The sequence below is a fragment of the Fusarium oxysporum genome, chromosome V (assembly GCF_013085055.1).
Source record: "Fusarium oxysporum Fo47 chromosome V, complete sequence".
Taxonomy (NCBI): domain Eukaryota; kingdom Fungi; phylum Ascomycota; class Sordariomycetes; order Hypocreales; family Nectriaceae; genus Fusarium; species Fusarium oxysporum.
Genome location: NC_072844.1, coordinates 219,430 through 243,326, shown reverse-complemented (window position 1 = coordinate 243,326; position 23,897 = coordinate 219,430). Strand labels below are relative to the sequence as shown.

The window sequence follows — 23,897 nt, the reverse complement described above, 5'->3', positions numbered from 1 at the left end:
CATCTCACCAACAGATCGGATGAGACTTCTTCTCATTCCAATGCTACCTAGTCTTTAAGGCCATATGTGATACGACAGCTTGGTTCCGGACTCCGGATTCCGGGTTTCATCCACCGGGTATGAGTTCTTTTTCTGGAATCGGGTTACACAAGACTCAACTTTAAGTAGCGCAAGGTAGTTCCAAATCGTTATCTGCCGGTTAGCGACCCCTCTTTTCGAAAGTATGGGTTACAGTGTGAGACTTGAAGAAGACCAAGAAGATTTTCCAACTTCGCACAATGTAACCCAACTAGGAGGTAGTGGCAATGAATCCTTGCTTATCTCCAAGTCTAAGACATTCCTCATATTCAATGGTGATAAGATACATCATAAAGTGGAATGAGAACCCACGGAATGTGTTGTGATCCGAAGGGGTCAGCTCAATAGAACCAAGTTCCAATATCTTTTACAGCCCCGACGTAAAGGACTATCCAGCCAGTATGTCACTCAAAGCCATCCTGACCTGGATGAGACTGCCCAGCGCAGATAGAGCCGTCTCCAATGTTTGGATCAATGACGACATCCGTCCGTTGGAGCCAGAGCGTCGAACATGGAACACCATGACTTTTATATCTTTCTGGTTGGTGAACCAGGTTGCCAGTAAGCCAACCACGAGCAATTTCTATGAATATACTCGTAATCTGACTCCCAATTAGTATCCAACTGGCAGCTGGGCGCTTCTCTTGTCGCCACCGGCCTCAGTGTCTGGCAGGTCATTGTGGCTACCTTGATCGGCAAGGTCATCATCAGCTTGGTCGCGATCTTCAATGGCTACACAGGTGCTGAATGGCACATCGGCTTCCCTGTTGTTTCGAGATATATCTGGGGTCCATACGGATCCTTCATCGCCATCGTCCAGAGAATTATTCTCAGTCTGGTCTGGTTTTCTGTCCAGTCGTGGACAGGCGGTCTCTGCATCTCCGTCATCTTGTCTGCAATGTTTCCCGGTTTCCAAAGACTCGGAAACGTATTTCCTGCATCGTCTCATCTCGATACGAAGCAGTTCGTTGGCTGGATTCTTTTCAATGTCGCCATGACCCCAGTTCTCTGGATCCACCCTCACAAAATCAAGAGAGTTCTCCTTATTTTCAACATCATTGCGTCGGTCACGCTCATCTCCATCATGGTTTGGTCTCTAGTTGAAGCTAAAGGGGGTGGCCCTCTCCTTTCCGAGAGTGCAACTCCAATGAGCTCTCATGACCTTGGCTGGGCTATCACGTCTGGTGTAACAACTGTCATTGGTGGCATAGCAGTAGGACTGACTAATGCAAATGATTACACCCGATTTGCTCAAAAGCCTGGTGATCAAGTGTTTGGGCAGTGGTTTTCCATCATGTGAGTTACCATCAATGACTGGGACTTGCAAGGGCAGCAACTTATACATTTACAGCTTTTTCGGCACACTCTTTCCTCTCTTTGGCTGCCTTGCAGCATCAGCCACTCAGGGCATCTGGGGGGAGGCCACCTGGAATCCCCGTAAGTCCAAATCTCCAGCATCTTCTCCTTTATTTCATCCTTACTAACGGTGTATCAACTATCAAGCCTTAATATGCCAACAGTGGCTCGACAGAGACTACTCATCTGGTTCAAGAGCCGCGGCATTCTTTGCTGGCTTGGGCCTTGTAATGTGCCAGATTGCGATCAACGTGGTTGACAACGCATATAGCGCTGGTATGGATCTCGCCGGTCTCGTCAGCTCCTATATCAATATCAGGCGAGGTGCTTTTATTGCTCTAGTCTTGAGCGTTGCCATGTGCCCGTGGGAACTTCTTTCTTCAGCCAGCGTCTTCATCTCCGTCTTGTCTGCGTACAGTGTTTTTCTTGGGCCGATTATTGGCATTCAAGTCTGTGATTACTGGCTGATCCGTTCCCGTCGCATCAAATTGTCCCATCTCTACAATCCTGGTCCTACCAGTATTTATTACTTCAGTTATGGCTTCAACCCCAGGAGTTTTATTGCTTGGTTCCTTGGCTTTGTGACTCAACTGCCTGGATTTGCAGCTGGTGTGACCCCCAACAAAGTCAAGGTTGGCGAGGCTTGGCATGAACTGTTTTATCTTGCATTCCCTCTCGGATTTGCCATCTCATTCGCTGCCCATTACGCTATCAATCGTGTGTTCCCGCCCCCTGGTTTGGGACTTGTTGATGACATGGACTACTTCGGGTCCTTTACTGAGGCTGAAGCCATCAAGTTAGGTATGGGCCTAGGATCGGAGGGAAGTGAGAAAGACGCTGTGATTCAAGGTGTACCTGTTCAAATGAAGAGTTGATTATATACACATCTACCTTTCTTATAATATATGGAACTGTACCAATGAAGTGATGGTATATAGTGGTCTTTGTTTGGTACACCGAGAAGCAAGAAGCTGTCGATGATCAGAACCAGATCTGATCACCAAAGCTTTTGATACGATTATTGATTGATTGATAGTTAAAGCTTATGACATCTCAATGAGGCATATCAAGTCACAATATGTTCTCTGCAGTCAAGTCCAATACTAGATCCTCTGAAGTCGCAGCGTATTTGACGTCTAAGCCGAGATAAGATACCTTTAGGTGTTGAGGAATGATGACGGTTGGTCTGGTTCTGTAGGTATGATAATTGCATCAATATCTAAATTTAGACAAGTCTTTGCCAAGAAGCTTCCCCATGGCAATCTCAGTATCCATCTAACTGGGGATTTCGCAAAGGATTGTTGCGGTGAAGACGAGGTCTTGTATTAATAAGAGCAGCTAAGCTATCGATGTTAATAACAGCACTTATAGGATTGTAGAAGCGCTCTAGAAGAGATGCGACAGCAATTCGTAAAATGTTAAAGGCATGTATAATAGGCCTGATAGGGTGTTAGCTAACTTGTTGCCGCCAGTCAGCTTCGCAGCCCCTCGGGAATAAAGATAAACAAATTACCTGACTCAATGCCGCGAGTCAGCTACCCCGTCCTCGGGGACAGATAAACCCAATTGACATAAAGACTACCCGTTAGCTAGATCTGCAGGAGCCAACTAAGCAACCCTAAGAAACATTTCTGAAGGCAATATAATTATTCTTTTAATAGAGCCGCCTATCTAAAGATATAATAACCTTATCTACTATGACGGATTCGATTCGAGACAAAGTCGTAAGTACCATTCTGATTCATTGAAATCAATTTGATTCACCAATTTTGTAGATTGCTGTCACTGGCGCAGGAAGTGGCATCGGGCGCTCGACCGCGATACAGTTGAACAAGCAGGGCGCCAAGCTCTCATTGGTAGATTTGGACCCAGTCGGCCTCGCCAACACTATGAAAATTCTTGAAAACGAAGGAATTTCGAAGGATGTCTTCTCACTCGTGGTAGACGTATCTGATGCGAATCAAGTCAGTGACTGGATCGACAAAACAGTGTCGAGGTTCGGTCGATTGGACGGTGCCGCCAATATCGCTGGCATCTTTAAGCCAAAGTCTCTCTTCAACTCAACAATGCAAGATTGGGACCTCATGATGAACGTGAATGCAAAGGGGGTTTTCAATTGTTTACAAGCCCAGATAGCTAGCATCGGTGACAGGGGGGGAAGCATTGTAAGATACGCAGTATTTGTTTTCGGGGCGCCATTAATCAGTTATGCAAATCTAGGTCACTGTCGCGTCAGCGGCAGGTATTAGAGCCCTCCCTTCGGCACCGGTATATGCAGCTTCCAAGCATGCTGTTGTAGGCCTCTGCGCCTCCGTGGCGGCTGAGGTTGGATCAAAGAACATCCGCATCAATACAGTCGCGCCAGGGTTTATCGACACTCCAATGACCCAGAGTACCGTACCAAGAGATGCGAATGGAGAGCCAGCGACGGACAGAGCAAACCCCATCACTCGAGCCGCGCATCCGGATGAAGTCGCTAGTGTAATTGTTTTCCTATTGAGCGAGCAAGCATCTTTTGTAACAGGAGCTTGCTGGCCGGTTGACGGTGGAAATACTATCTGATCGTGTAGGGGAATGTAACGATCTATAGATATGGCAATAGACTGCGTGGACATCTGTCAGGCCTATATTGACAAAACCAGTTCCCCCATATTGGTCGGCGGTAGCGCCAGGTTGGCTAGTTCGCGGCGACCCTGAACCGAAGGATCATGGTGATGGAATGCATAAGATGTAGGTAGGTTTCAAAGAAAAAGGTCAAGAATAAATTGTCATCTGAGAAGAACCTACTTATCTCTTTACGTTCCATCCACTATACTATATTTATCTCCCTCCGATTATATTACTCTTTCTGTACACTGAGATAAGCGGATAATAGTATGTAAAGCATTAATGGCCACACTTCGTTATCCTAATAAAGGCGCGTTTCAGTCACCACGCAGAAAGAAGCTCAAGAGGATATTTACACAACGAGGTAGCTTGGAGAAAGATAAGGCGTGGTGTTGAGCTAACCTTTCTTGGTCGAGGAACTGGAGGCACCGTCGTATATGCCTTTCAGGTCGACCAAAGAGTCATAATCCAGTTTTTTATTACATCAGCTTTATGCTGTAACAATTGGTCAGGCATGGTGGTATAATATCTAAGTTGTGAGTAAGATGTGTTATGTGCAATTGAGACTTGTGGTTGAGAGCTTATATCAACATAGAGAACTTAGAGAAAGATAAGGAAGAAAATAAAGCATAAACTATCATCTAATGGCAACTTTTAACTTCCCTTCTGCTATGTAAGAGGTAGTCGTCCGTTCAACTTTGCCTGTCGAAAATAGCTCTCTTGCGTTCAGTAACACTATGAGAACGCATCTCGAAGAGAATGACATATTCTAGCCCAACATTCCTCGTACATGATCTGCGCCTCCGCACTTCCCTCCTGCGGCTTGACTGAGAATCCATGAGTTCCGCCTTCAAATTCATGAAATGTAACCTCCTTGCCGCCCTTCGTAAGATTTTGGGCATAACAGAAGCCCTCCTCCTTGAGGCAATCGAGACTACCGGTGAACAGTATAGCAGGTGGAACATCCAGTTCACGAAGCAATTCTACACTAGCAGCGGCGGGGGACACAAAGATCTCATCCTTGCAGATTCTTGGCGGTAGATACGACTGCTCCATTGCCCGGGCCATCCAGGCGGGTAGGCTGTGCTTCTGGGCGTCGATTGTAGACCGGGCAAGTCGAAGATCGTATGGCAAGCGCAATTCAAGGCTGGGATAGAGCATTAATTGTAAAACCTGCTTGAAGTCTAGCGGTAGACCCTCTCTGAACATGGAGCAAGGGCCATTTCGAAAGGATAGTAATAGCGATAGAGCTGCTGTCAAATTACCACCCGCTGAATTTCCTCCGATCGCCACACGGCGGGGATCAACATTCATGCCTTCACGGGCAGCTGAGGACGTTAGGGCCCACCGTAGCGCTTCGTATACTTGCAACAAAGCGTGAGGATAAGGGTATCTGGGCGCCTTGGCGTAATCAATCGACATGACAATGGCTCCCGTCTGCGCTGGTGTTAGGTCTGAGTGATCGCTGTGCGTAGTGTAGGCTACACACCTCATCAACGATTCGACGGTTATTTAAACGTCCATCCTTAGGGTGTCCCAAGACAAAGCCACCGCCTTCAAGAACTAACACCAGTGGATGTTTTGGTTGGATTTCATCCGTGGGTCGGGGTAGCCACACATTACAGATCACATACCCCGCTCCCAATCCTGGGGTGTTGATTTTAACTTCCAGATCATGACCCTCATTTGGACCGGTCAGAAATGATACAAGCTGGCGCAGAGTCCAGGTGACGCAGTTGAGGTAGATTCGAAAGAGAAACGGCCATTCTTCACCATCCTTTACGGTGGGTATACTAACACGGCCCTGCTCAGTTGTCATAATGTGAAGGAATTGTGAAAGAGATCCGAACTAATATGAGTAAAGAAGTGGAAATCACGCGTAGTAAATCTATAAATCTAGTTAAGTTGGGTTGGGGCTGGCACTAACTTACGTCAGTGTGCTGACACAATAGGGAAGTGTTATGTTTACCCGGGGGAGTATATATAAGATGTACAAATTTACCATTAAAAGAAAGCAACTATAGAAAGCAAAGGCATAATATCTAAATAAATAACACTGCTGCTTCAAGACACTTGTCAATTAACCCCCATCGCCTCCCGGATTTTCGCACAAAGAGCAGACGCAATGGGCTCCCTCATCATAGTGAAGTGGTTGGCATTCTCAATCGCCATTGTGCTGATGTTGCCGGGGCCAATAAACTCATCCCAACCATTAGGCCCAAAGTCCTCCCTGTTATTCAAGAGCCAGTTCATTCCCCGAGGATCGTCAGGCTGTGCCTCTGGACGGGGATCATCAGGGTTCTTGCACACGCCGTCCGCGGCCCAAATGATGGTCGTTTTTGGTGCCATGCCATGCTCGAATGGCTCAGGCACGTACCTATCCAAAGCCTCGATGAAGACACAGAAATGCTGGAAGAGCCAATCAGGCGGCGCTTGAGCTTCCTCGCCCATCTCGAAAGCGCCAAAGATACCCGACTTTTCAAGGAAGTCGTACATACGCTTTGGCAGTTTGCCGAGACCAACGGGGTTGGGGGAGTCGATCAGGATGAGGCTTTCGACTACCTCTCTATCTGAGACAAGCTGACGAGCGGCGTCAAACGCTGAGACGCCGCCTGCTGACCAACCGGCGAGATGATAAGGGCCTTGGGGTTGGCGTCGACGCACTTCGTTCAAGTAGGAGCCTGTGATGTCCTGGAGAGCACAGTTGAACTCATGCGGCTTGGTGAGGTAAGGACTGTTCAATCCAATGACTCTCATGTCCGGCGAAATGGACGGGAGGGTGACATAAGATGTGGCTGAGCCGGCGCCGTCGGGGAATAGAAAGAGTGTTCGGGAACAGTGCTTGGTGCCCTGCAAGATCGTAGAGGTTGAGCGAGGTATCTCAGCCACAACAGGCTTGACATCCTCAACGGGATCATCCCCGTGGTCACTGGGAGATGTTGAAGCGGCGCTGGACGCGGAGCTCTCTGCCTCAGAGTTTGAGCTTGAGAAGTCTTGGTCGTTGGCCCCAAGGAAGGACTTGAGATCCTGAACTGTTGAGAACTCGTAGAACTGCGCTGCGGGTATGTCCAGGTCAAGCTCCTCTCGGAAGTTACCCAGAATTGTCAATGACATAAGTGAATCCACGCCCAGGTCAGCCAAGAGAGTGGAGTCGGTGAGCTGAGACATGTCGACGCCAATCTCATCGGCAATGATCTCGAGAGCCTTCTGAATGAGACCGGAAGTAGAACCAACAGCCGGTTCTGTTGGCTCAGAAGGTGATGTTGTGCCGACACTATGGCTAGTGGTGGATGGAGGAGTGAGAACGGCGTGTCTAACGGGTTCAGTAGCAGCGTGCTTAACTGCAGCGGACTTGGCCTTTGCACCAGAGGGCTTGGGAAGAAGCATCTCCAGTACCTTACGAGCGACCTTCTTAAAGGTGACGCCGCCGCAGATACCGATGATCTTACCATCACGAAGAACATGGACATCGCCACTGTAAGTAGAATCATCAGAGCCGACAGCCTGCATCTTGACATATGTCTGATACTGCACATCGCACTGGTAAGGCTCAACCAAGCGAAGGGAGCGCCAGCCATGATTAATGTAGACGTGGTCATCAAGGTCCAAGCTGTCGCTGCAATTCATGATGAAGCCTGTGATGTGGCCCAAACTGTCGCAGCAATACGGGTTGAGTGCAAAAGTGTCCTTGCCGGATGGCATGAAGACCTTACCAGTTCCTTCGAGGCCTTCACTGTCAAACCAGACCTGTTCGATGCCTTGGAAAGCAGACCCGTACTGCACCGAGTTGGAAAAGATCTTGTACAAGAGACCACGGCGCATCATATGAGCAGTTCCATCACCAGCACCTTTGACAAGCTGCGTAATACCTCTCCGGATGAGGTAAGCGTGGCTCTGCCAGCTTTCACGATGAGAACTTGGGTTCTCAACCGCTACATCGCAGACTGCGTGGAGAGTGGTCTGCTTCCCGCTCGCATTGACGCTGAAGATGCGGACTGAACCGTGCATGGAAGTCCAGTCCATATCAAGCGATGCTCGGAATAGCTGAGGGCCAGTCTCTCCTACGATGAGAGCCTTCTCGACAGCCATGTTGTTGATGGAGGGTAGGTTCGTCTGCGCATCGAGGCCGTGGTTCTGGATGAGGTGTTTGGCGAGAGTAAATGCAATGTCGGCAAAGAGAGTCTGCAAATCGTAAAGTCAGTGATAGAATCCACAGTAGTATTGAAGAGAAGTGACTAACTGAAGGGGCCATAGTCAATCCGTTGACACGATGGTTTTGCGCTATGATCAGGAGAGAGGCGTCATGCATATCAGACTCAACCGTGATGGAGCTTCTCTTGTCACCATGAACCTGCTCAATGACATTGTGCACTGAGTCACTAAGCCTCAGTGCCCTCGTCTGCACAACTGCACCAACCAGACCATTCTCAACGGGAGCGTCGCCCTTGGTAAGACACCAGCTGTACTTGTACTGCATCCAGTAGTTCGCAAGCTGCCAACTATACTTAGGAAGCTGGAGGACATTGCGAGATGAAGCAAAGTCCCGATGGTACTCGTCCCAGTTGACAGAAAAGCCAGCCAGATGTAAAGCGCAGAGAGAGTCAGCAAGAGTCTTGAAGTGGTCCTCCTTGCGGCGAAGAGAAGCAAGGCATCGGAACTCTTGGCCGATGATTGACTTGACCATTCGCGTCAGGATAGGGTGTGCTCCAATCTCGATACACATGCCAGTTCGGTCCATGATCCCTTGTGCCTCAGCCATCTTGATAGCACCAAGGAAGTTAACTGTCTCACGGCAATGACGTCTGATGTACTGAGGACCGAGTGTATCACCAGTAAGTAGCGTACGTAGAAGAGGCGAGACGATAGGAAGCTTGGGCTCGTGGAACTCAACCTGAGAAGCCAGTTCTTCGAGGTCGTCAAGAATGGGATCGACCTGAGACGAGTGGAATGCAAAGGGAATCTCCAACTTGTGGAGCTTGTAGCCAGCCTGGGTCAGCTTCCCGCAGAGCGACTCGATGTCCGCGTTGGGGCCGCTAAGGACAGTGTCCTCAGTACCGTTGACACAAGCAATTTCAACCTTTAAGTCCGACGAGATCTGCTGTCTCAAGTCATCCGCTGCCGCTTTGACAGCGACCATGCCGTGAGTATAAGCAGTGCACTTCTTGTCGAGAAGCGCTGCCCTGTGACCACAGAGGAAGATGGCATCGTTGACGTTAAGCACTCCGGCAATCTGGAGGGCGGCATACTCACCCAGACTGTGTCCAATGACATACTGGGGAGTGATGCCGAGGCTGATCCAGAAACGGGCCAGTGCAATCTGGATGATGCAAGTTCCCAGTTGCACGACAACAGCGGAAAGGTCCTCAACGGGAGTTGTACCATGGATAAGTGGTAGCACAGATGGGAAACCCTGAAGAGTTGCGATGGAATCAAGCTGGTGAATGTCCGATCGGAAGGATGAGAAGCTCTTGTAGTACCCATTGGCCATGGCGGTCTCTTGTGCTCCCTGTCCAGTGAAGAGGAATCCGACCTTGGGCGACACTGCAGGAATGCCCTTGACTTGCCCAGCGGTGGAAACAGCATTGAGAAGAGACTTTCTCAAGTCATCGAGACCGTTGGTGACAAACGCAACCCGTCGACTGTGGTGCACACGTCGAGCTGTAGTGGTGTACGAGAGTTGGGAAAGAAGCTCGCCCTCTGGAGCCCAAGAGTTGGCGATGAAAGCTTCAAGAGCCTTCATGTTCTCCTCCAGAGCCTTGGTAGACCTTGCAGAAACAGCTACAACATGTTCAGTGCGAGGATCGGCATCTTGATGCTGTCGTGCTGGATGAACAGCAGGACCATCCTCGAGCAGCAAAGACGTGTTTCCACCAGCAGCAGAGAAGTTATTCACCAACACTCTTCGCTTACCACCTTCAGGCCGAGACCAATCCACGCTCTCCTTCTGAGCGATGCGCACACCACGATGATCCAAGTCCTTGGGGAAACCCTGGTTGATCTTGGTCTTGATGCCGCAATGAGGAGGGATCGTGTTCTTCTGCATCATGAGCAATACCTTGATGATGGCAAGAACTCCAGAGGCAGATTCAGCGTGTCCGACATTGGCCTTGACTGAGCCGAGATATAAGCTCTTGTCCCGTGGCCGGCTGTGGTCGAAGGCGAAGGAGTTGAGGACTGATCGCATCTCAACTGCATCGCCAGCTTGGGTCCCTGTGCCATGCATCTCGACGTAGCTAACATCGTGAGGGTGAATACCAGTCTCGTTTAGGAGCTTCTTGAAAAGGTACTCCTGAGCATCGGCGAGAGGTCGGGTGATAGAGACAGACTCTGCTGAGTGGTTGGTGTGTGCTCCAAGGATGACTCCAAAGATGGGATCACTATCGGCGATGGCATCCGGCAGGCGTTTGAGAATCAAGGTACCGATTCCGTCAGCGCGGCAGTAACCGTCTGCACCATCGTCAAAAGCCTTGCAGTTGCCTGTGCGGGAAAGGAAATGACCCCGATCGAGACCCGCAAAGTTGTCAGGGTTCGTCATGACGTTAGTTCCACCAGCAATCGCAGTATCACAATCCCGGTTCTTCAACGAAGTAATCGCAAGGTTGATAGCAGCGAGACTCGAAGAGCAAGCGGTGTCAACAGCGATACTCGGGCCTGTGAACTTGAAGAAGTAGTTGACCCTGCCAGGAATAAAGGCACGGTTCGCTCCAGGAATGTAGTAAGTATCCACATCCTGCGAGGAGTTCACCTCACCCCAGTCATTACTCGTAGTACCGTAGTAAACGCCCACGCGGTTCCGCTGGGTCGACGGAGTTCGGTCAGGCACGACTCCAGCCATCTCGAGGGCTTCATAAGCTGTAAGGAGGGCAAGTCGCTGCGCTGGATCGGTCTGCATAGCTTCCTTGGGCGACATGTGGAAGAACTGGGTGTCGAAGTAGCCTGCGGACTTTAACCAGCATCCGTACTGGACTTGGCTGGTGTTCTTGCGCTGGCCAGTGGGATCGTAGTGGTCGCGAGCAAAGCGCTCTTCGGGTACTGGTTTGTGGACATCGAGACCGCGAATCAAAAGATCCCAGAACTCGTCGAGGTTGTCGGCCTCTGGAAACCGTCCGCTGAAACCAATGATGGCGATCTTGTTCTCATCGCCGGGGGCAACTTGGGGTTCTACTTGATCTTTGACAAGGCTCTCCAATGTTGGTCCAATGCGTGTTGTGGCTCCTCGCTTGGCCAACCAGTCAGCAAGACTGCAAACAGTCGTTTGGGCATTGACCGGTATCAAGGTAGCGTCACTACCAGAAATGGTTTCGAGTAGAGCGTCGGTGACGAGATCCATGCGGATTTGTTGAGAAAGAGCGCTGCTCAAAACGTCCTTGAGGAGGCTTCCGAAGGACAACTGGTCTAAGCGAGATCCCGAAGCGCATGAGATAATGGGAATGAGCATCTTGTTCTCTAGGAACTCAGCGTCTTCGACGATTGATGCGATGGCATGTTCGAGGCTGGAGTATGCCAACGCGCTATGGTAGGGACCATAAATGGGAGCTGGATATAACCTCTTTCCAGAGAAAGTATCGAGGGCTTTCAATGACTCGAGGATAGATGGGGGACCGCTAATTGTTGTGAAACCAGGACCAACGGCGCTGATGTAGGGACGCGTGCTGGATGTAAGATTCTGGGACCAGAATGAGTTTCACTCAAATTGCAAATAGTTGGGGCTCTCGAACTCACTTTATCCTTGGAGAATTCTTGTAAAGCTTCTGAAACAAGCTCTTCCTGATTCGAAGACAAGATCATAGACCAGCTTGAAGGTGTCGAGTACCCAAGGTTTTCAGCTCTTCTGCGAACGTGCATTCCTAGTCGGAAAGCAACAGTAGCAGCCTCAACACCCAGTTTCGAAATCTCGAAAACATCTTTCGCGCAGCTGACAGCGGCGGCTGCAATGCTACCGGTGCAAATACCGAGGAGGAATGACGGCGACGCCGATAGATGTTGTTTATCCGAACGGGCCAAATAACTTGAATTGAGTCAGCAAAACTTGGCCTTCTGCGTTCTCATCTTTGACTTACTCAATATAGTATCCAATCTCATAGATGCACACAAAAGCGCTATCCAGAGCCGCATGTGGCTCGCTCCTCCGAACGCCCTCCAAAAGCAAGCTGAGGCTCTCAGCCTCGGGAATCGATTTTCTCTCTATAGACGAGAGTGAAACAATCTCATGTCGTACAGCCAAAAACGCCTCGCCAAGAAAAGAAGTCAAAAGCGCATTATCTTTCACACGTAAAAGGGCTTGTAGTTTATCAAGAACGGGGGTGCTTTGATCGCCAAAGACATACACATCTGTTGAGGACGCCATCGTGAAGAATGGCAAGAAAATCGCTGTTGAAAGCAGTAACAAAAGGTGCAATATTCGTTGTCTTCGCGCTTTTCTTGCCAAGATGTGTCTGGCTTATACCATAGAGTGTTGCACCTGCATGATCCTTTTTGGTAATTCGTAAGGGCCTAGCTGACAGGCTAATGCAGTGCCAGTGTTGGTTCCGCGCTTTTGCGAAAATGTCCGTAGTGGCTGGCATGGGTGGGCCAGAGTCAGTATAGCGTCTAATTACGCCACGCAGGGCCAGATCAGAGATGAGCTCCGAAGAGATCCGAATTCTTATCTGGCAGGGGAAGCTGAAACTGCTAGGGTGGCGTAGTAGGTGCCGTTAACCGGGGACGAATGAAACAAGAGCAGAGTTGAGCAGACATTGGAGTACTGTTGAAGCCGAATTGGGTTTGAACATGGTTGAATGACGAGAAACTCGATGCTCCAATTGTCACTGCCGGGGCTATCTCATGAACTTCAATACGGTAGAGATCTAGTGCTATACTGTTACGTATCAAGTTTGATTCTGAGGTGATGTGCGAAGCTCAAACCTACGACTGAACTAGTGGTCCTGGTCAACTCCACAGAGACGAGGAAGCGAGACTACACAACAGAGCGAACTGAATGCCTTTAGTAGTCGGCATCATCACAGAACTACAGGAAAGTTCTGGAAATAGTAAATAATGTAATAAGTAATGATTGGCTTGGGCTCGAGATGGCACAAAGACTATTCTATTCTACGAACCAACTTCAACGACTCCAGTCGCTGCCTGAACTGGATTTCGAAGACCTGCAAAGTCATTCCGCTGCTCAGACTCTTGAATACTCGCAGCCTGTTTACTCTCCTTCTCTTCCACCTCCTTAATCTCCTTCGCTACCTTCTGGCGTCTCGCCATCTCAGCCTGCGCTTCCTTAACAGCCTTGTTATAGAGATGTCCTCTAGCCGTAAGCTCAACATCCTCCAAATACGGCGCAGCAGAAAGTGCCATAAACGCACGCAAAAGCCAGTCTTCGTTACTGAGCTTCAACATATCCTTTACAAGAGTAGTTGCAGGCCCTGGAGTGCATAACAGCGCCTTGCCAACCATTTGAGATCTTTCCAGGGCTGTAGTAGCTGGCTGTGCACGCTCTTGAGCATAGCTTGCGAGCACGGACTTGACAGCCTCGCTAGATAGTTTTTCACCAGGCTGACGTGCCTTTTTGGCTTTGATGAGCTTGTTGACGAAGACGGCGCATGACTCAATGGCTTGGTTGGCGCCCTGTCCACCAGCTGGTGTAGTCTTACAAGCTGCATCGCCAACAATGACAGCGCGATCGGTGTGCCATCCCTTCGCGACACCTTCTTCAACGCCAATCTTGACTGCCACTACACGGTTTTTGTAGATCTCTCCAAACTTGAGCTTTGGAGTGACCTGTGTATGGGCAACGCTTTGGCAGAGAGCCTCGGCCTCAGCTTCGGTGTATCGTGGGGCCTGAGACAGAGGGACGTTGTGGTTGAGATTCTCGAAGACAAACCAGAACACAATGCCGTCTTTGCCCGTGAAGCCGATGACTGTTTGGTTCTCTCGGTAAACGGCGAAGCGTTCACCGGGGGCGATGCCTTCAGTGGGCGCTGACATACCATAGACTGTGGAGCAGGCAACACTAATGTCTTGTCATAAGTTAGTGAAAGTTCACGATGATCAACTTGACGCATAGCTCACAGTCATCTGCAGTCAATGCTTCAGGAAGCTTGGAGTCAATGTGTGTGCGGACAGCGCTTCGCACGCCATCGGCACCAACAACAATATCTGCGGTAAGAGACAATCCATCGGTCGTTGTCACAATAACATGATCGTCACTCTCCTCAATTGAAGCCACGCGTGCTGAAGTCCTGACACATTCTGTGCGTTTAATGTGACGAACCATAATAGGTAGAAGCTTGCGACGCTCAATGAAGGCAACAGGATATCCGATCCTAACACGTACCCCATTAGTCAACAGTCAAGATAAACAGAACTCAATTATACTAACTTCTCACGATATTGGCCCATGGCGTCAGAGTCATTCATCAAGTTACCCTCGCTGTCATAAGAGAACCACTTCTCAAGTGGTATAGTTGCCTCCTCAATGTCCTCCACGAGGCCAAGCTGATCAAGGATACGCAGTCCATTTGGCTGCAGACCGATCCCAGCGCCTCTGTCAGACTCGAGAGTATCGCGACCCTCGAGGAGGAAATAGCTGATGCCGAGTTTCTCAAACATCAGCGCGAGAGTGACTCCAGCAATTCCTCCTCCGGCGATGATAACCTCATAATGTTGGTTGGGTTTGGCCATGGCGATAGTGAGACGCAGTAGGATATGCCCTGGATTACAATTGCCTCGGTTTACGACCTTTCAGAAGGGATAGATGAAGCCGTCGTGTCCTTTAGGGTGATCTTGTTTATTTGAGTAGGCAGCGCCTCACTAGTGTAGGTTATGCATAAGCACCGGCCGAAGATATCCGAATTTTGAATGTCGCCTCATCCACGCATGGTAAAACACGCATAGATCGGAGGACTTCGGACTTCCAAAAACAGGTACGCCACTGAAGTTCCTTAGTTATCCACTATTACAGTTGTATCCAAATGGCACCACTTTATAGACTTGATAAGCCTCTATTGATTTCCATTTTCTCAGCATCATCTCAGCAACAGCATTTCAACATTATCTTCCTTGTCTTGACATTTACCAATTACATCGCCCAACATGGTTTCAAACGGCATTTCTAACGGTACCAATGGTACTAACGGTACTAATGGTACCAATGGCGTCAATGGGCATGCCGCTCTGTCACCCCTGGAGGTCTTAGTCCAAGATCTCAACAAGAACACCACCACTTTGAACGGGTACCTCCGAGCTAACAAACTTCCCGAGCCTAGCTTCGAGCGGGATGCACCCATTATCAACTTATCACCCGATGCCCCTGAGGAGGCCCAGGTTGCGAAGGAGAAGCTGCTCGACAGCGCATTGCAGATCTTCCAGCTTGTCTCTGGCCCAGGCGAGTACTTGCAAAATGTCATCACAGGTGTAAGTACTTCCCGATACACAGTGCCTGTAACTTTGAATAACAGTTATAGTACCATTACATGGAAATCCTCCGATGGATGAGCCACTTCAAGATTTTTGAGCTTGTACCCTTGGAAGGCAAGATCTCATACACAGAATTGGCTTCCAAGGCTGGTGTATCTGAGTTACGGCTCAAGACTCTCGCCCGCATGGGCATGACGAACCATCTCTTTGCCGAGCCTGAGCCAGGCTTCATCGCTCACTCAGCTACCTCAGCTGCTTTGGTGACCAACACCCGATTCTCTGACCAGAGGGTCTGGATGACAAGTATCATTGCCCCAGTCATTGCGTCTATGGTCACCGCTCATGAGCGATGGCCTGACAGCACAGCTCCCAACAAGGCAGCTTTCAATGCTGCGTTTAACACTGATCTTCGCATGTATGAGTACATTGCTAAGCAGCCTGATGTTTACAAGCTCTTTGGCCGTGTCATGGATGCGATCGCCACGAGCCCCAAAAGTGACTTGAAGCATCTTGTTAGTGGCTTTGACTGGGCTGGACTTGGCAAGGCCAATGTTGTCGATGTAAGTCTCCCCCCACGCCTATCACACTGCAGTAGCTAACTTATTCTGTGAAAGATTGGAGGCAATATTGGACACAGTTGCGTGAAGCTAGCCGAAGCCTTCCCCGATCTCAGCTTCATCATCCAAGACATCCCTCACGTCGTCGAAGAAGGCGCCAAGGTTATCAAGGAGAACAACGAGGCCAGCATCGCCAACCGTATCCAATTCCAAGAATACGACTTCTTCCAGAAGCAACCAGTCGTCGGCGCCGATGTGTACCTCTTGCGCCAGATCTTTCACAACTGGGACTTTGAGAACTCTGTCAAGATCCTCAAGAACACTGTGGAGTCCATGGGTCAGAACTCGCACGTATTAATCATGGACTTTGTGGTGCCTGAGCCTGGCACTGTCTCGTCAGTGAATGAGCGTGTTCTTCGATCTCGCGATGTGGGTATGATGCAGCTTTTCAACTCCCTTGAGCGAGACCTTGAGGGTTGGAAAGCGATCTTGGAGGCGGTGGACTCGAGGCTCAAGATCAATGCTGTCAACACGCCTTATGGTAGCTTCATGTCGGTGATTGATGTTGTTCTAGGGTAGGGGATTAATAGATTTGGTTATACGACTTTAGTTATTTGATCAAGATTAGAAATATGATAAAATTGATCCAACTTGTTCATTCGATTATTACTTGCTTTTTATTTGCTCATTCCTCTTACGCCTTGTGTCTGCTCAAAATTGTTGCTGTCAACAAGACATGTCAAGTGTGAACCACTGTATCACGTCAATCACTCCAAAGCTTGCACGCAATTCGACATCCCAAAGAAATCGCGCTACTAGTGTTAGTAGATATCTTGTGCATTAGTATCCGTACACTAAAAACCTTGAGTTTGTTATCATCTGGACTTCATTGACTGACAGGCTGTCAGACAGTTGCAGGAACTGACGCTTGGTGACAACCCTGTTCAGATGCTCAGATCGCCAAGACGAAGTGTTGCCAAATTTGGACATGACAGATTTCAGGGGTTGATCAGATTCAACCAATCGCGAGCCGTAGTTATGCGATTATGCGAGATGGCGAGGCTCCACACCCGCGTCTTCGGGCTGGTTATCCGAGACTTGAGCGAACAGGAATGATCGCTGAGGATGACGCTCAAGTTCGGAATTCCAAACGATTACAGGCGGACATCTTCGGACCTCGAATGTGAGTACATAAATGCTGATACGTCAACACACTCTGGTTCACCGAAACAAGCTTCAGCTGCCCTACCATTCTACTGTACTGTATACCACCTTCACTGACACCCTCCATCCCTGCTTATCTGACTTTGCACCATGCCATCTCCACATTTCTCCAAAGTCCTTGTCTTTGGTGCCACCGGCGAAGTTGGCTCCGCCGTCGCACTCGAGGCTCATGCTCTCGGCGCCCACGTCTTCATTGCCCTACGCGACACATCCAAGCACAACGAGTGGATCTCGCCCGAGCAAGAGCGCGCCGCAGACCTGCAGCGCATCAGTGCCGACCTAACCGACCTGGACTCCGTAAAGCGGGCCGTGCAAGAGACAGGCGCCCAGGCTGCCTTCATCTACGCCGTGCGCTCCAAGGACACGTTGCGTGGTGCCATTACCGCCCTGCGCGACGCTGGCATCCAGTACGTCGTGTTCCTGTCGACCAGTCAGGTCAGGACTGCGGGCACCACAAAGGGTGACATTCGATCCATCAAGCCAGACCATTTCATCCCATGGCAGCATGCGCAGGTCGAGATTGCGCTGGAGGAGCTCGAGGTGCCACATGCAGCGGTACGGGCCGGGTTCTTTGCGAGCAACCCGCTGCGAATTTACCTTGATCGATCTTCGGAGCCTAAACAAGTCAATTTGCTAGCTCCAGAAGTGCCGCACGATCCCATTGACCCGAAGGATATTGGGCGTGCGGCTGCAGCCGTGTTAGTCAACCCGCGGCTGTACGCGAGTGGCTACCAGGGAGAGCCCAAGAAGGACGTTGTTTATCTCAGCGGGCCAGCGTTGCTCTCGCAGACTGAGCAGTGGGAGATTGTTAACCGAGAGCTTGTCGCTGCTGGCAAGCCCGAGGTCAAGATCAATCACATTACGGTCGAGCAGTACCTCGAGAATCTGGCCAAGCTTCATGTTCCCGATATTGTAGCGAAGTCTTTGGCCAAGTCCATGGTGGAGACGAGGGCACTGTATGCCCCTGAAGACTATGAGAAGTCGCGGGGTAATGTTGAGCTCTTGACGGGCCGCAAGGCTACATCATTTGATGACTTTGTTAAGAGAGAGATACCAAGATACTTCAACTGAGATGTTGAGCATTAGTTTATATGAGGACTGCGATCGCTAAGACATATCAATTTATATAGATTAGCACTTGTCATTTAAGTTAATAGACACATATTACTTATGCACTTTTATCTTCATTAGACTATCTATGAAAGGATTTCTTGTTAGTTGTGTAATAAAATCGAAGCTGCAAGATGTAACTGCTACATGATTCAATTAATTGAATCTTGGTGGCCCAAGATCAAACCCCGCCAGAGATGAAGCCCCATGTTCAGCATCAACCCAAGGCCATTCCGGAATCATATCCATGAAAGGGCCTAGAGTTTCCGTGCCAAGTACTCTCTGTAGGGCATCTGACTGACCACTGCTGTCAAGTGGCACTGCTGCCATGCCAGGCAATGATGCTTCTGTCGCTGATATAGAAGGCGGTGTCTGCTGCAACTGTCCATACCAATTGTTAGAGTACGCTGGTGTTGGATACTGCGAGAAAAGTCCCGGTGAGGGAGAGTACAGAACCGGATCTCGCCTCTGAACTTTACGTCCCGCGTTTGATGATCGCCCTGGAGTTGTCTGCTGCATTTCTTTGACGTAGCGAGCTTTGGCCATAAGCCTCTTTATAGGTCTCCACAAGGCAAGGCGAGTCTCATCTTGTCTGCTCTCATCAACCTTCCATCCCTCGTATACTGTCGTTACGCATTCCCATGCTTGATCGCATTGGGGAGATTGAGGTCGGGCACATAGCTCAGAGAGAACAAATGCCATGGCACCCCATTGGATATGAGTCTTTGAGTACCATGTGAATTGGATGATTTCTTTGCTTGTGAGAAGCATGCCTGACACTTCCAAGATCTTGATTGAAGTTTGGAAGAGCTCGTCACGTACTTTGTTCTCCAGCTGGCCTGCGGTGTGGGGAGTGGGAGGGAATTGGTTGCTCATGTTTCTGCCATCGACATCCTTCTCCCGTGTCACTACTGAGTACTGGGTAATAAGCCAGAACCGTCCAAGGATGATCTGTGCCACTGCTGAAGAAAGAAGTTGGAATGGCACGGAAGTATCACAGATAGGTAAATACTTGTCCCGCAACCGAGTCTCCAATTCCTGGATCAGAGTCTTGGGAGAATCAGAGGTGTCATCTACCCTGGGGGTACCTCCATCGTCTGACGCTTTGTTCTGCTTGTGCCTCATGCGACCCAGCTTCAGACCTGTCTGTATAGCCTCACACCTGACCAACGTGAGCGTCATGTCAGTCGCATGGCCCCATCTTTCAGCTGGAGGCTCCACCATCTCAGGTGACAAGTCAACATCATTGATGTGCAACGGTGGTTTGGTATCTGTAATGAAACCCTGCGCAATAGGCTCGTTGCAGTGATATTCTGACGAGCGACTATCGATGATGCAGATCTGCCACCACAAACGGCGGCGCAGCTCAGTCTCGAAGGGTTTTAGCCCGAAAATGGTGCCATCGCGATGAAGACCCATGGTCCTTGCGATATGGAAGACCAGCGACGTGAGAGCCCATGCGGCACGCGAGTCATCTTCATTTGGTAGAGCAGACAAGAAGAGCACTGCGGCCTGTAACATGGTCATACTTTGAGTACTTAGAAGGTTGCCTTGAGCGAGAGCCTGTTCCACCGCAAACCGATATCTTTCCAGGGCAGCTTCACGAGTTTCGTCCAGAATATTCAGACATTGCTCCGGGTTAAGACTGATGACAGCCGAGTAATGAATAGTGAATAACAGGGCCTCGGTATTCTTGTCTACTGTGCCAAGAGATGCGATGGCGTCCCAGTAGATTCTTGTCAAGGTCGGCATGTGAAATATGCGGACCAGCGGCGCGACATTCTCACTGAATGCGGCAAAGAGCGTGACAGCTTGTTGTAGTGAGGGGTGGTAATGGTATAGAGGAGAAGCAATTGCGCGATAGCCAAAAATGGCGGCATTGAGTCCCAGTTGGGGAGATGATGGTGAAGTAGCTGCGGTGGTGGCGGATGAAGAGATTGAAGGCTCGTAGCCAGCATCTTCGCTAGCTGGCTCAAAAAGAAGATCACGCAGCTCCTCAACCTACAGATGACGTCAGCCATGAGAAAATAGAGCAAGCAATAATAGAGGGATTTACCTCATTTGAGAGAGTGACCCATAATGCGTTGTTCACATAGTAACTCTTTGACTCATCAACTTTGAGACGACTGAAGTCCTGCTCAAACGAATGACCCTCACTGTCTTGCGCAGTTTGTGGGGTATCATCATTATTCTCTCTGGCTAGGTAATTGTTAGAGACAATCTGTATCCAGTGAGTGAACGGATGCATTTAACTTACCAGCTGCGCCGAACTGTCCAATGATATTCTCAAGGCGGGACAAACGTTCTGATAGTTGAGGCGCGAGGCTGCGTTTTGGTCTCTTGGGTGCCCTGCCTCGACCAGGAGGATAGATGCAATTGACTTCGGACCTTATACAATTAGAGCATTGGGGGAACTGACGGTCGCATTTGACTCTGCGTTGGCGACAGTGGATGCAGGTCCGCACTTGGACGTGTGATTGTGCCAAGCCTGGCATGGAGAGACTTCCCAACGTAGAGTCCATCTTGCTGTGACTGACAAGAGCTGCCAAGAAATGATTACCCTAGAGGACCTGAGAATTTCGTGGCTTGGCAGTCTGAATTACAGGTTGAACGGACGTAGCTGAACGATGCCGCGTAGAACATCGCAGAGGACTCAAGGACGGGCGAGTGAGGCAGCGGACAATTGTGCGAGATGATGCCCCGCAGAGGATGATCAGTGCTGCTATTGGTCCGGCAGTCGCATAACTTATGCGAGATGCGCGAGTGAGCGAGAAAGCGAAAACACTGGCGAAATTGGCCATTACGAGCGTCAAGAAAAAACACATGATACTAGCGCTGAGAGAAAACATGATAAAGGCCTGTCAAGAAATCCGCAAAAGGATTCTCTCCCACAGAAACAATCACCGCAAGCAAGGACTTTGCCTTATCTTGACGCCTTACAGTACGTGTCTGATCTGATCTAGACTTGCATCCATCCATACCCCGCCAAATCACGGAGAGACAGTGGCTCCACTGAATGATCTGACAGCGATGAACGAACCCGCGGAAGAGTCCAACATGGGTGTCGTCAAAGAAGAAGCCCAATTGGGCGATATAGTCGACTTCGAGGGAGACTCCGACACGCTCAACCCCCAGAACTGGCCCATGGGGAAGAAGGTCTACACGACAGCCCTGTGGGCCATGACTACGTGCTGGATCACCTTCGCCTCCGCCATCTACTCGGCCGGCACAGCAGAGATTAGCCAGGAGTTCCATGTGTCGTACGAGGTAGCCAACGCGGGCACCAGTCTGCTCATTTTCGGCTTCGCCCTTGGACCCATGCTCTGGGCGCCTCTGTGCGAGGTTTACGGTCGGAAATGGCCTGCTCTCGCTGTAAGACTGACTCCATTGTTGCTGCTACCGTTACTTACATACAGTACCTACCGTTATGGACCTCGCTAACCTGTAGTTCCCTAGCCCTATTTCATTAGCGCAGCTTTCGCCTTCGGCACTGCGACCGCCAAGGACATCCAGACAATCCTAATTACAAGGTTCTTCGCTGGCGTCTTCGGCAGCTCCCCCATCTCCATCACGGGCGGCTCCATCGTTGACATCTGGACCCCACGCCAGCGGGGCACTCCCATGGTGTGTTACGGCATCACCATCGCTGCGGCGCCGACCCTGGGGCCTATCATCGGCGGCGCCTTTATCGCGAGCGGCTGCGGCTGGCGCTGGACCGAGTACCTGACGGGCATCGTCATGATGGTCCAGTTCGTCCTAGACGCCTTGTGGCTAGACGAGAGCCACGCTGACGTGCTTCTCACACGGAAGGCCAGCCGGCTCCGTCGGTCTACGGGGAATTTCAGTCTCCACGCTAAGGTATGTGAGATCCGTTCCCGCACATAATCTTCCCGCTTATGGTGCCCTCCCGTGGCTGATATCTTGGCTGAAACAAAAAATACAGTGGGAGGAGACTAGCCCAACGTTCAAGAGTTTACTGAGTACCTACCTTGTCCGCCCGTTTCAGATGCTTCTGGATCCAATCTGCCTGCTGCTTACGATCTATACCTCTTTCGTCTATGGTAAGCGCTACAGATGTCCCCAGTCATTTTCAACGTTACCTGCTGTATTACCTTCCCAAACGTTGCTGACTCATGGGGACTTTTTCTAGCAATCCTTTACGCGAGCTTAGAGAGTTTCGCCTTGGAATACGGCCGGTTCCGAGGATGGGGCCCAGTCGTCAGCCAGCTTCCCTTTCTGTCCCTCTTAATTGGCTGTCTCTTTGCCGCCGCCGCCAACATCTTCAACAACATCTATTACGGAAAGAAGCTCGTCGCCAACCACTTCAAGCCTGTTCCTGAAGCGAGACTTCCACCAATGATGGTGGGCGGATTCGCCTTCTCTGCAGGTCTTTTCCTTTTTGGCTGTAAGTCGCAATAATTCCTAGCGGAACCGCCCCGAACCTGCATGACCATGATAAAAATTGTGGAGATGACTTGCATAGACGACTGACCCGTTATTATCATCTTTCAGGGACCTCGGTTGAGCACGTCTCGAGCCCTTGGCCATCCATCATCGGTGTCTTTCTTACAGGGGTGGGCTTCACCACCATCTTCCAATCGTCCCTCCAGTATCTCGTTGATACTTTTACTCGCTACAGTGCTAGCGCTATTGCGGCTAACACTTTTGTCCGATCCATGGCTGCAGGTGCTTTCCCTCTCTTTGTCTGGCCCATGTATGAAAAGATCGGCATCGATTGGGGCAGCACTATTTTTGCCTGCATTAGCGTGCTTCTGCTGCCAGCTCCCTTCCTCTTTTTCAAATGGGGTTATCGGATCAGGGCCCGTGGCGAATTCAGCAAGCTCTCGACCTATTAAGGCTGCTAAGGCTAGACAAATAACCCTGTCGTGGCTGTTTTGATCCATCATGCATATTCCAGTCACGGAACCGAGGACATGCTGAGCTGATCTTGGGCGTTGTCTATTTCGTCATTCATGAGACACCAACATGCATGAAATGGTCATGGATACGGGTTTAACAGGTGTCCCCAATATTCAACTCCACTTATTGCCTGGAGCTCCTTTTGTTTCAGTAACCTTCGTAGAGATAAACGACACTACCAGATTGAGTTAGAATAAAACCCTAGTAATTTCCACTTAATATTTACTCTACCTTTCGGCCAACCTTCTCTCCAACGTGATGCTACCGTACCATGACGCTGACTCGCTGCCAAACACGTGCTCCGTGATGATAACATATCGCATTACGTGTTCTGATCCTGAATACGATATACCCTGTTTATCGTACTCTCAACCGCACTGGCCAACCTGCCATGTCAAGCCTAGCCGAAACCTTAAGCGTATAGATGGTTGCATCCAGTATAAGCAAAGCTGAAGCTGCATATACGCGGCGTGTCAGAAATCACCACGCTCAGGAAACCACTCAGCACTGCGGCATGGATGCTGACTAGTGGCGCAGTGGTGAGAGACGCAAGGCGACGGCAACTCGGCAGTGAAGACGACCCAGCTCTTTGTACTGCCTGGGCAAGGTAATCTGATTATAAGACTCGCAAGCCTTAGTTGG

The 23,897-nt window shown here is 49.9% G+C and overlaps 9 protein-coding genes across 9 annotated transcripts; 5 read left to right on the top strand and 4 right to left on the bottom strand.

The window, feature by feature from the left end:
* Window positions 1–479: 479 nt before the first annotated feature.
* On the top strand, window positions 480–2,309 carry FOBCDRAFT_260365 (NCS1 nucleoside transporter; the record flags this gene model as incomplete). Its single annotated transcript, XM_059611261.1, has 4 exons — window positions 480–639; window positions 696–1,374; window positions 1,430–1,515; window positions 1,582–2,309. The coding sequence occupies 4 exons, from the start codon at window positions 480–482 to the stop codon at window positions 2,307–2,309; spliced, it is 1,653 nt and encodes a 550-aa protein (XP_059464819.1).
* An 822-nt stretch (window positions 2,310–3,131) lies between these two features.
* Window positions 3,132–3,996, top strand: FOBCDRAFT_273525 (3-oxoacyl-reductase; the record flags this gene model as incomplete). The annotated part of the gene is made up of 3 exons (XM_054704445.1): window positions 3,132–3,158; window positions 3,210–3,599; window positions 3,655–3,996. 3 exons carry the CDS (start codon window positions 3,132–3,134, stop codon window positions 3,994–3,996), a joined length of 759 nt encoding a protein of 252 aa, XP_054560420.1.
* A 780-nt stretch (window positions 3,997–4,776) lies between these two features.
* Window positions 4,777–5,860, bottom strand: FOBCDRAFT_135588 (Alpha/Beta hydrolase protein; the record flags this gene model as incomplete). The annotated part of the gene is made up of 2 exons (XM_059607940.1): window positions 4,777–5,478; window positions 5,531–5,860. 2 exons carry the CDS (start codon window positions 5,858–5,860, stop codon window positions 4,777–4,779), a joined length of 1,032 nt encoding a protein of 343 aa, XP_059467158.1.
* A 243-nt stretch (window positions 5,861–6,103) lies between these two features.
* On the bottom strand, window positions 6,104–12,388 carry FOBCDRAFT_182001 (polyketide synthase; the record flags this gene model as incomplete). The annotated part of the gene is made up of 4 exons (XM_059608576.1): window positions 6,104–8,223; window positions 8,282–11,707; window positions 11,764–11,977; window positions 12,102–12,388. 4 exons carry the CDS (start codon window positions 12,386–12,388, stop codon window positions 6,118–6,120), a joined length of 6,033 nt encoding a protein of 2,010 aa, XP_059467157.1. The 3' UTR covers window positions 6,104–6,117.
* A 687-nt stretch (window positions 12,389–13,075) lies between these two features.
* On the bottom strand, window positions 13,076–14,963 carry FOBCDRAFT_260364 (FAD-dependent monooxygenase). The gene is made up of 3 exons (XM_031183125.3): window positions 14,408–14,963; window positions 14,098–14,351; window positions 13,076–14,045 (listed from the first exon to the last, which is right to left on the bottom strand). Exons 1-3 carry the CDS (start codon window positions 14,707–14,709, stop codon window positions 13,132–13,134), a joined length of 1,470 nt encoding a protein of 489 aa, XP_031038767.2. The 5' UTR covers window positions 14,710–14,963; the 3' UTR covers window positions 13,076–13,131.
* FOBCDRAFT_260363 (O-methyltransferase) lies at window positions 14,954–16,633 on the top strand. Its single transcript, XM_031183124.3, has 3 exons — window positions 14,954–15,441; window positions 15,492–16,004; window positions 16,059–16,633. Exons 1-3 carry the CDS (start codon window positions 15,121–15,123, stop codon window positions 16,578–16,580), a joined length of 1,356 nt encoding a protein of 451 aa, XP_031038766.2. The 5' UTR covers window positions 14,954–15,120; the 3' UTR covers window positions 16,581–16,633.
* A 529-nt stretch (window positions 16,634–17,162) lies between these two features.
* FOBCDRAFT_222323 (uncharacterized protein) lies at window positions 17,163–18,400 on the top strand. The gene has a single exon (XM_031183122.3). The coding sequence runs from the start codon at window positions 17,316–17,318 to the stop codon at window positions 18,294–18,296; it is 981 nt and encodes a 326-aa protein (XP_031038764.2). The 5' UTR covers window positions 17,163–17,315; the 3' UTR covers window positions 18,297–18,400.
* On the bottom strand, window positions 18,390–21,158 carry FOBCDRAFT_222322 (transcription factor). The gene is made up of 3 exons (XM_031183121.3): window positions 20,593–21,158; window positions 20,392–20,534; window positions 18,390–20,336 (listed from the first exon to the last, which is right to left on the bottom strand). The coding sequence occupies exons 1-3, from the start codon at window positions 20,855–20,857 to the stop codon at window positions 18,492–18,494; spliced, it is 2,253 nt and encodes a 750-aa protein (XP_031038763.2). The 5' UTR covers window positions 20,858–21,158; the 3' UTR covers window positions 18,390–18,491.
* On the top strand, window positions 21,159–23,497 carry FOBCDRAFT_222319 (MFS transporter). The gene is made up of 5 exons (XM_031183120.3): window positions 21,159–21,707; window positions 21,792–22,193; window positions 22,279–22,396; window positions 22,486–22,740; window positions 22,848–23,497. Exons 1-5 carry the CDS (start codon window positions 21,366–21,368, stop codon window positions 23,189–23,191), a joined length of 1,461 nt encoding a protein of 486 aa, XP_031038762.2. The 5' UTR covers window positions 21,159–21,365; the 3' UTR covers window positions 23,192–23,497.
* The last annotated feature ends 400 nt before the right edge of the window (window positions 23,498–23,897 follow it).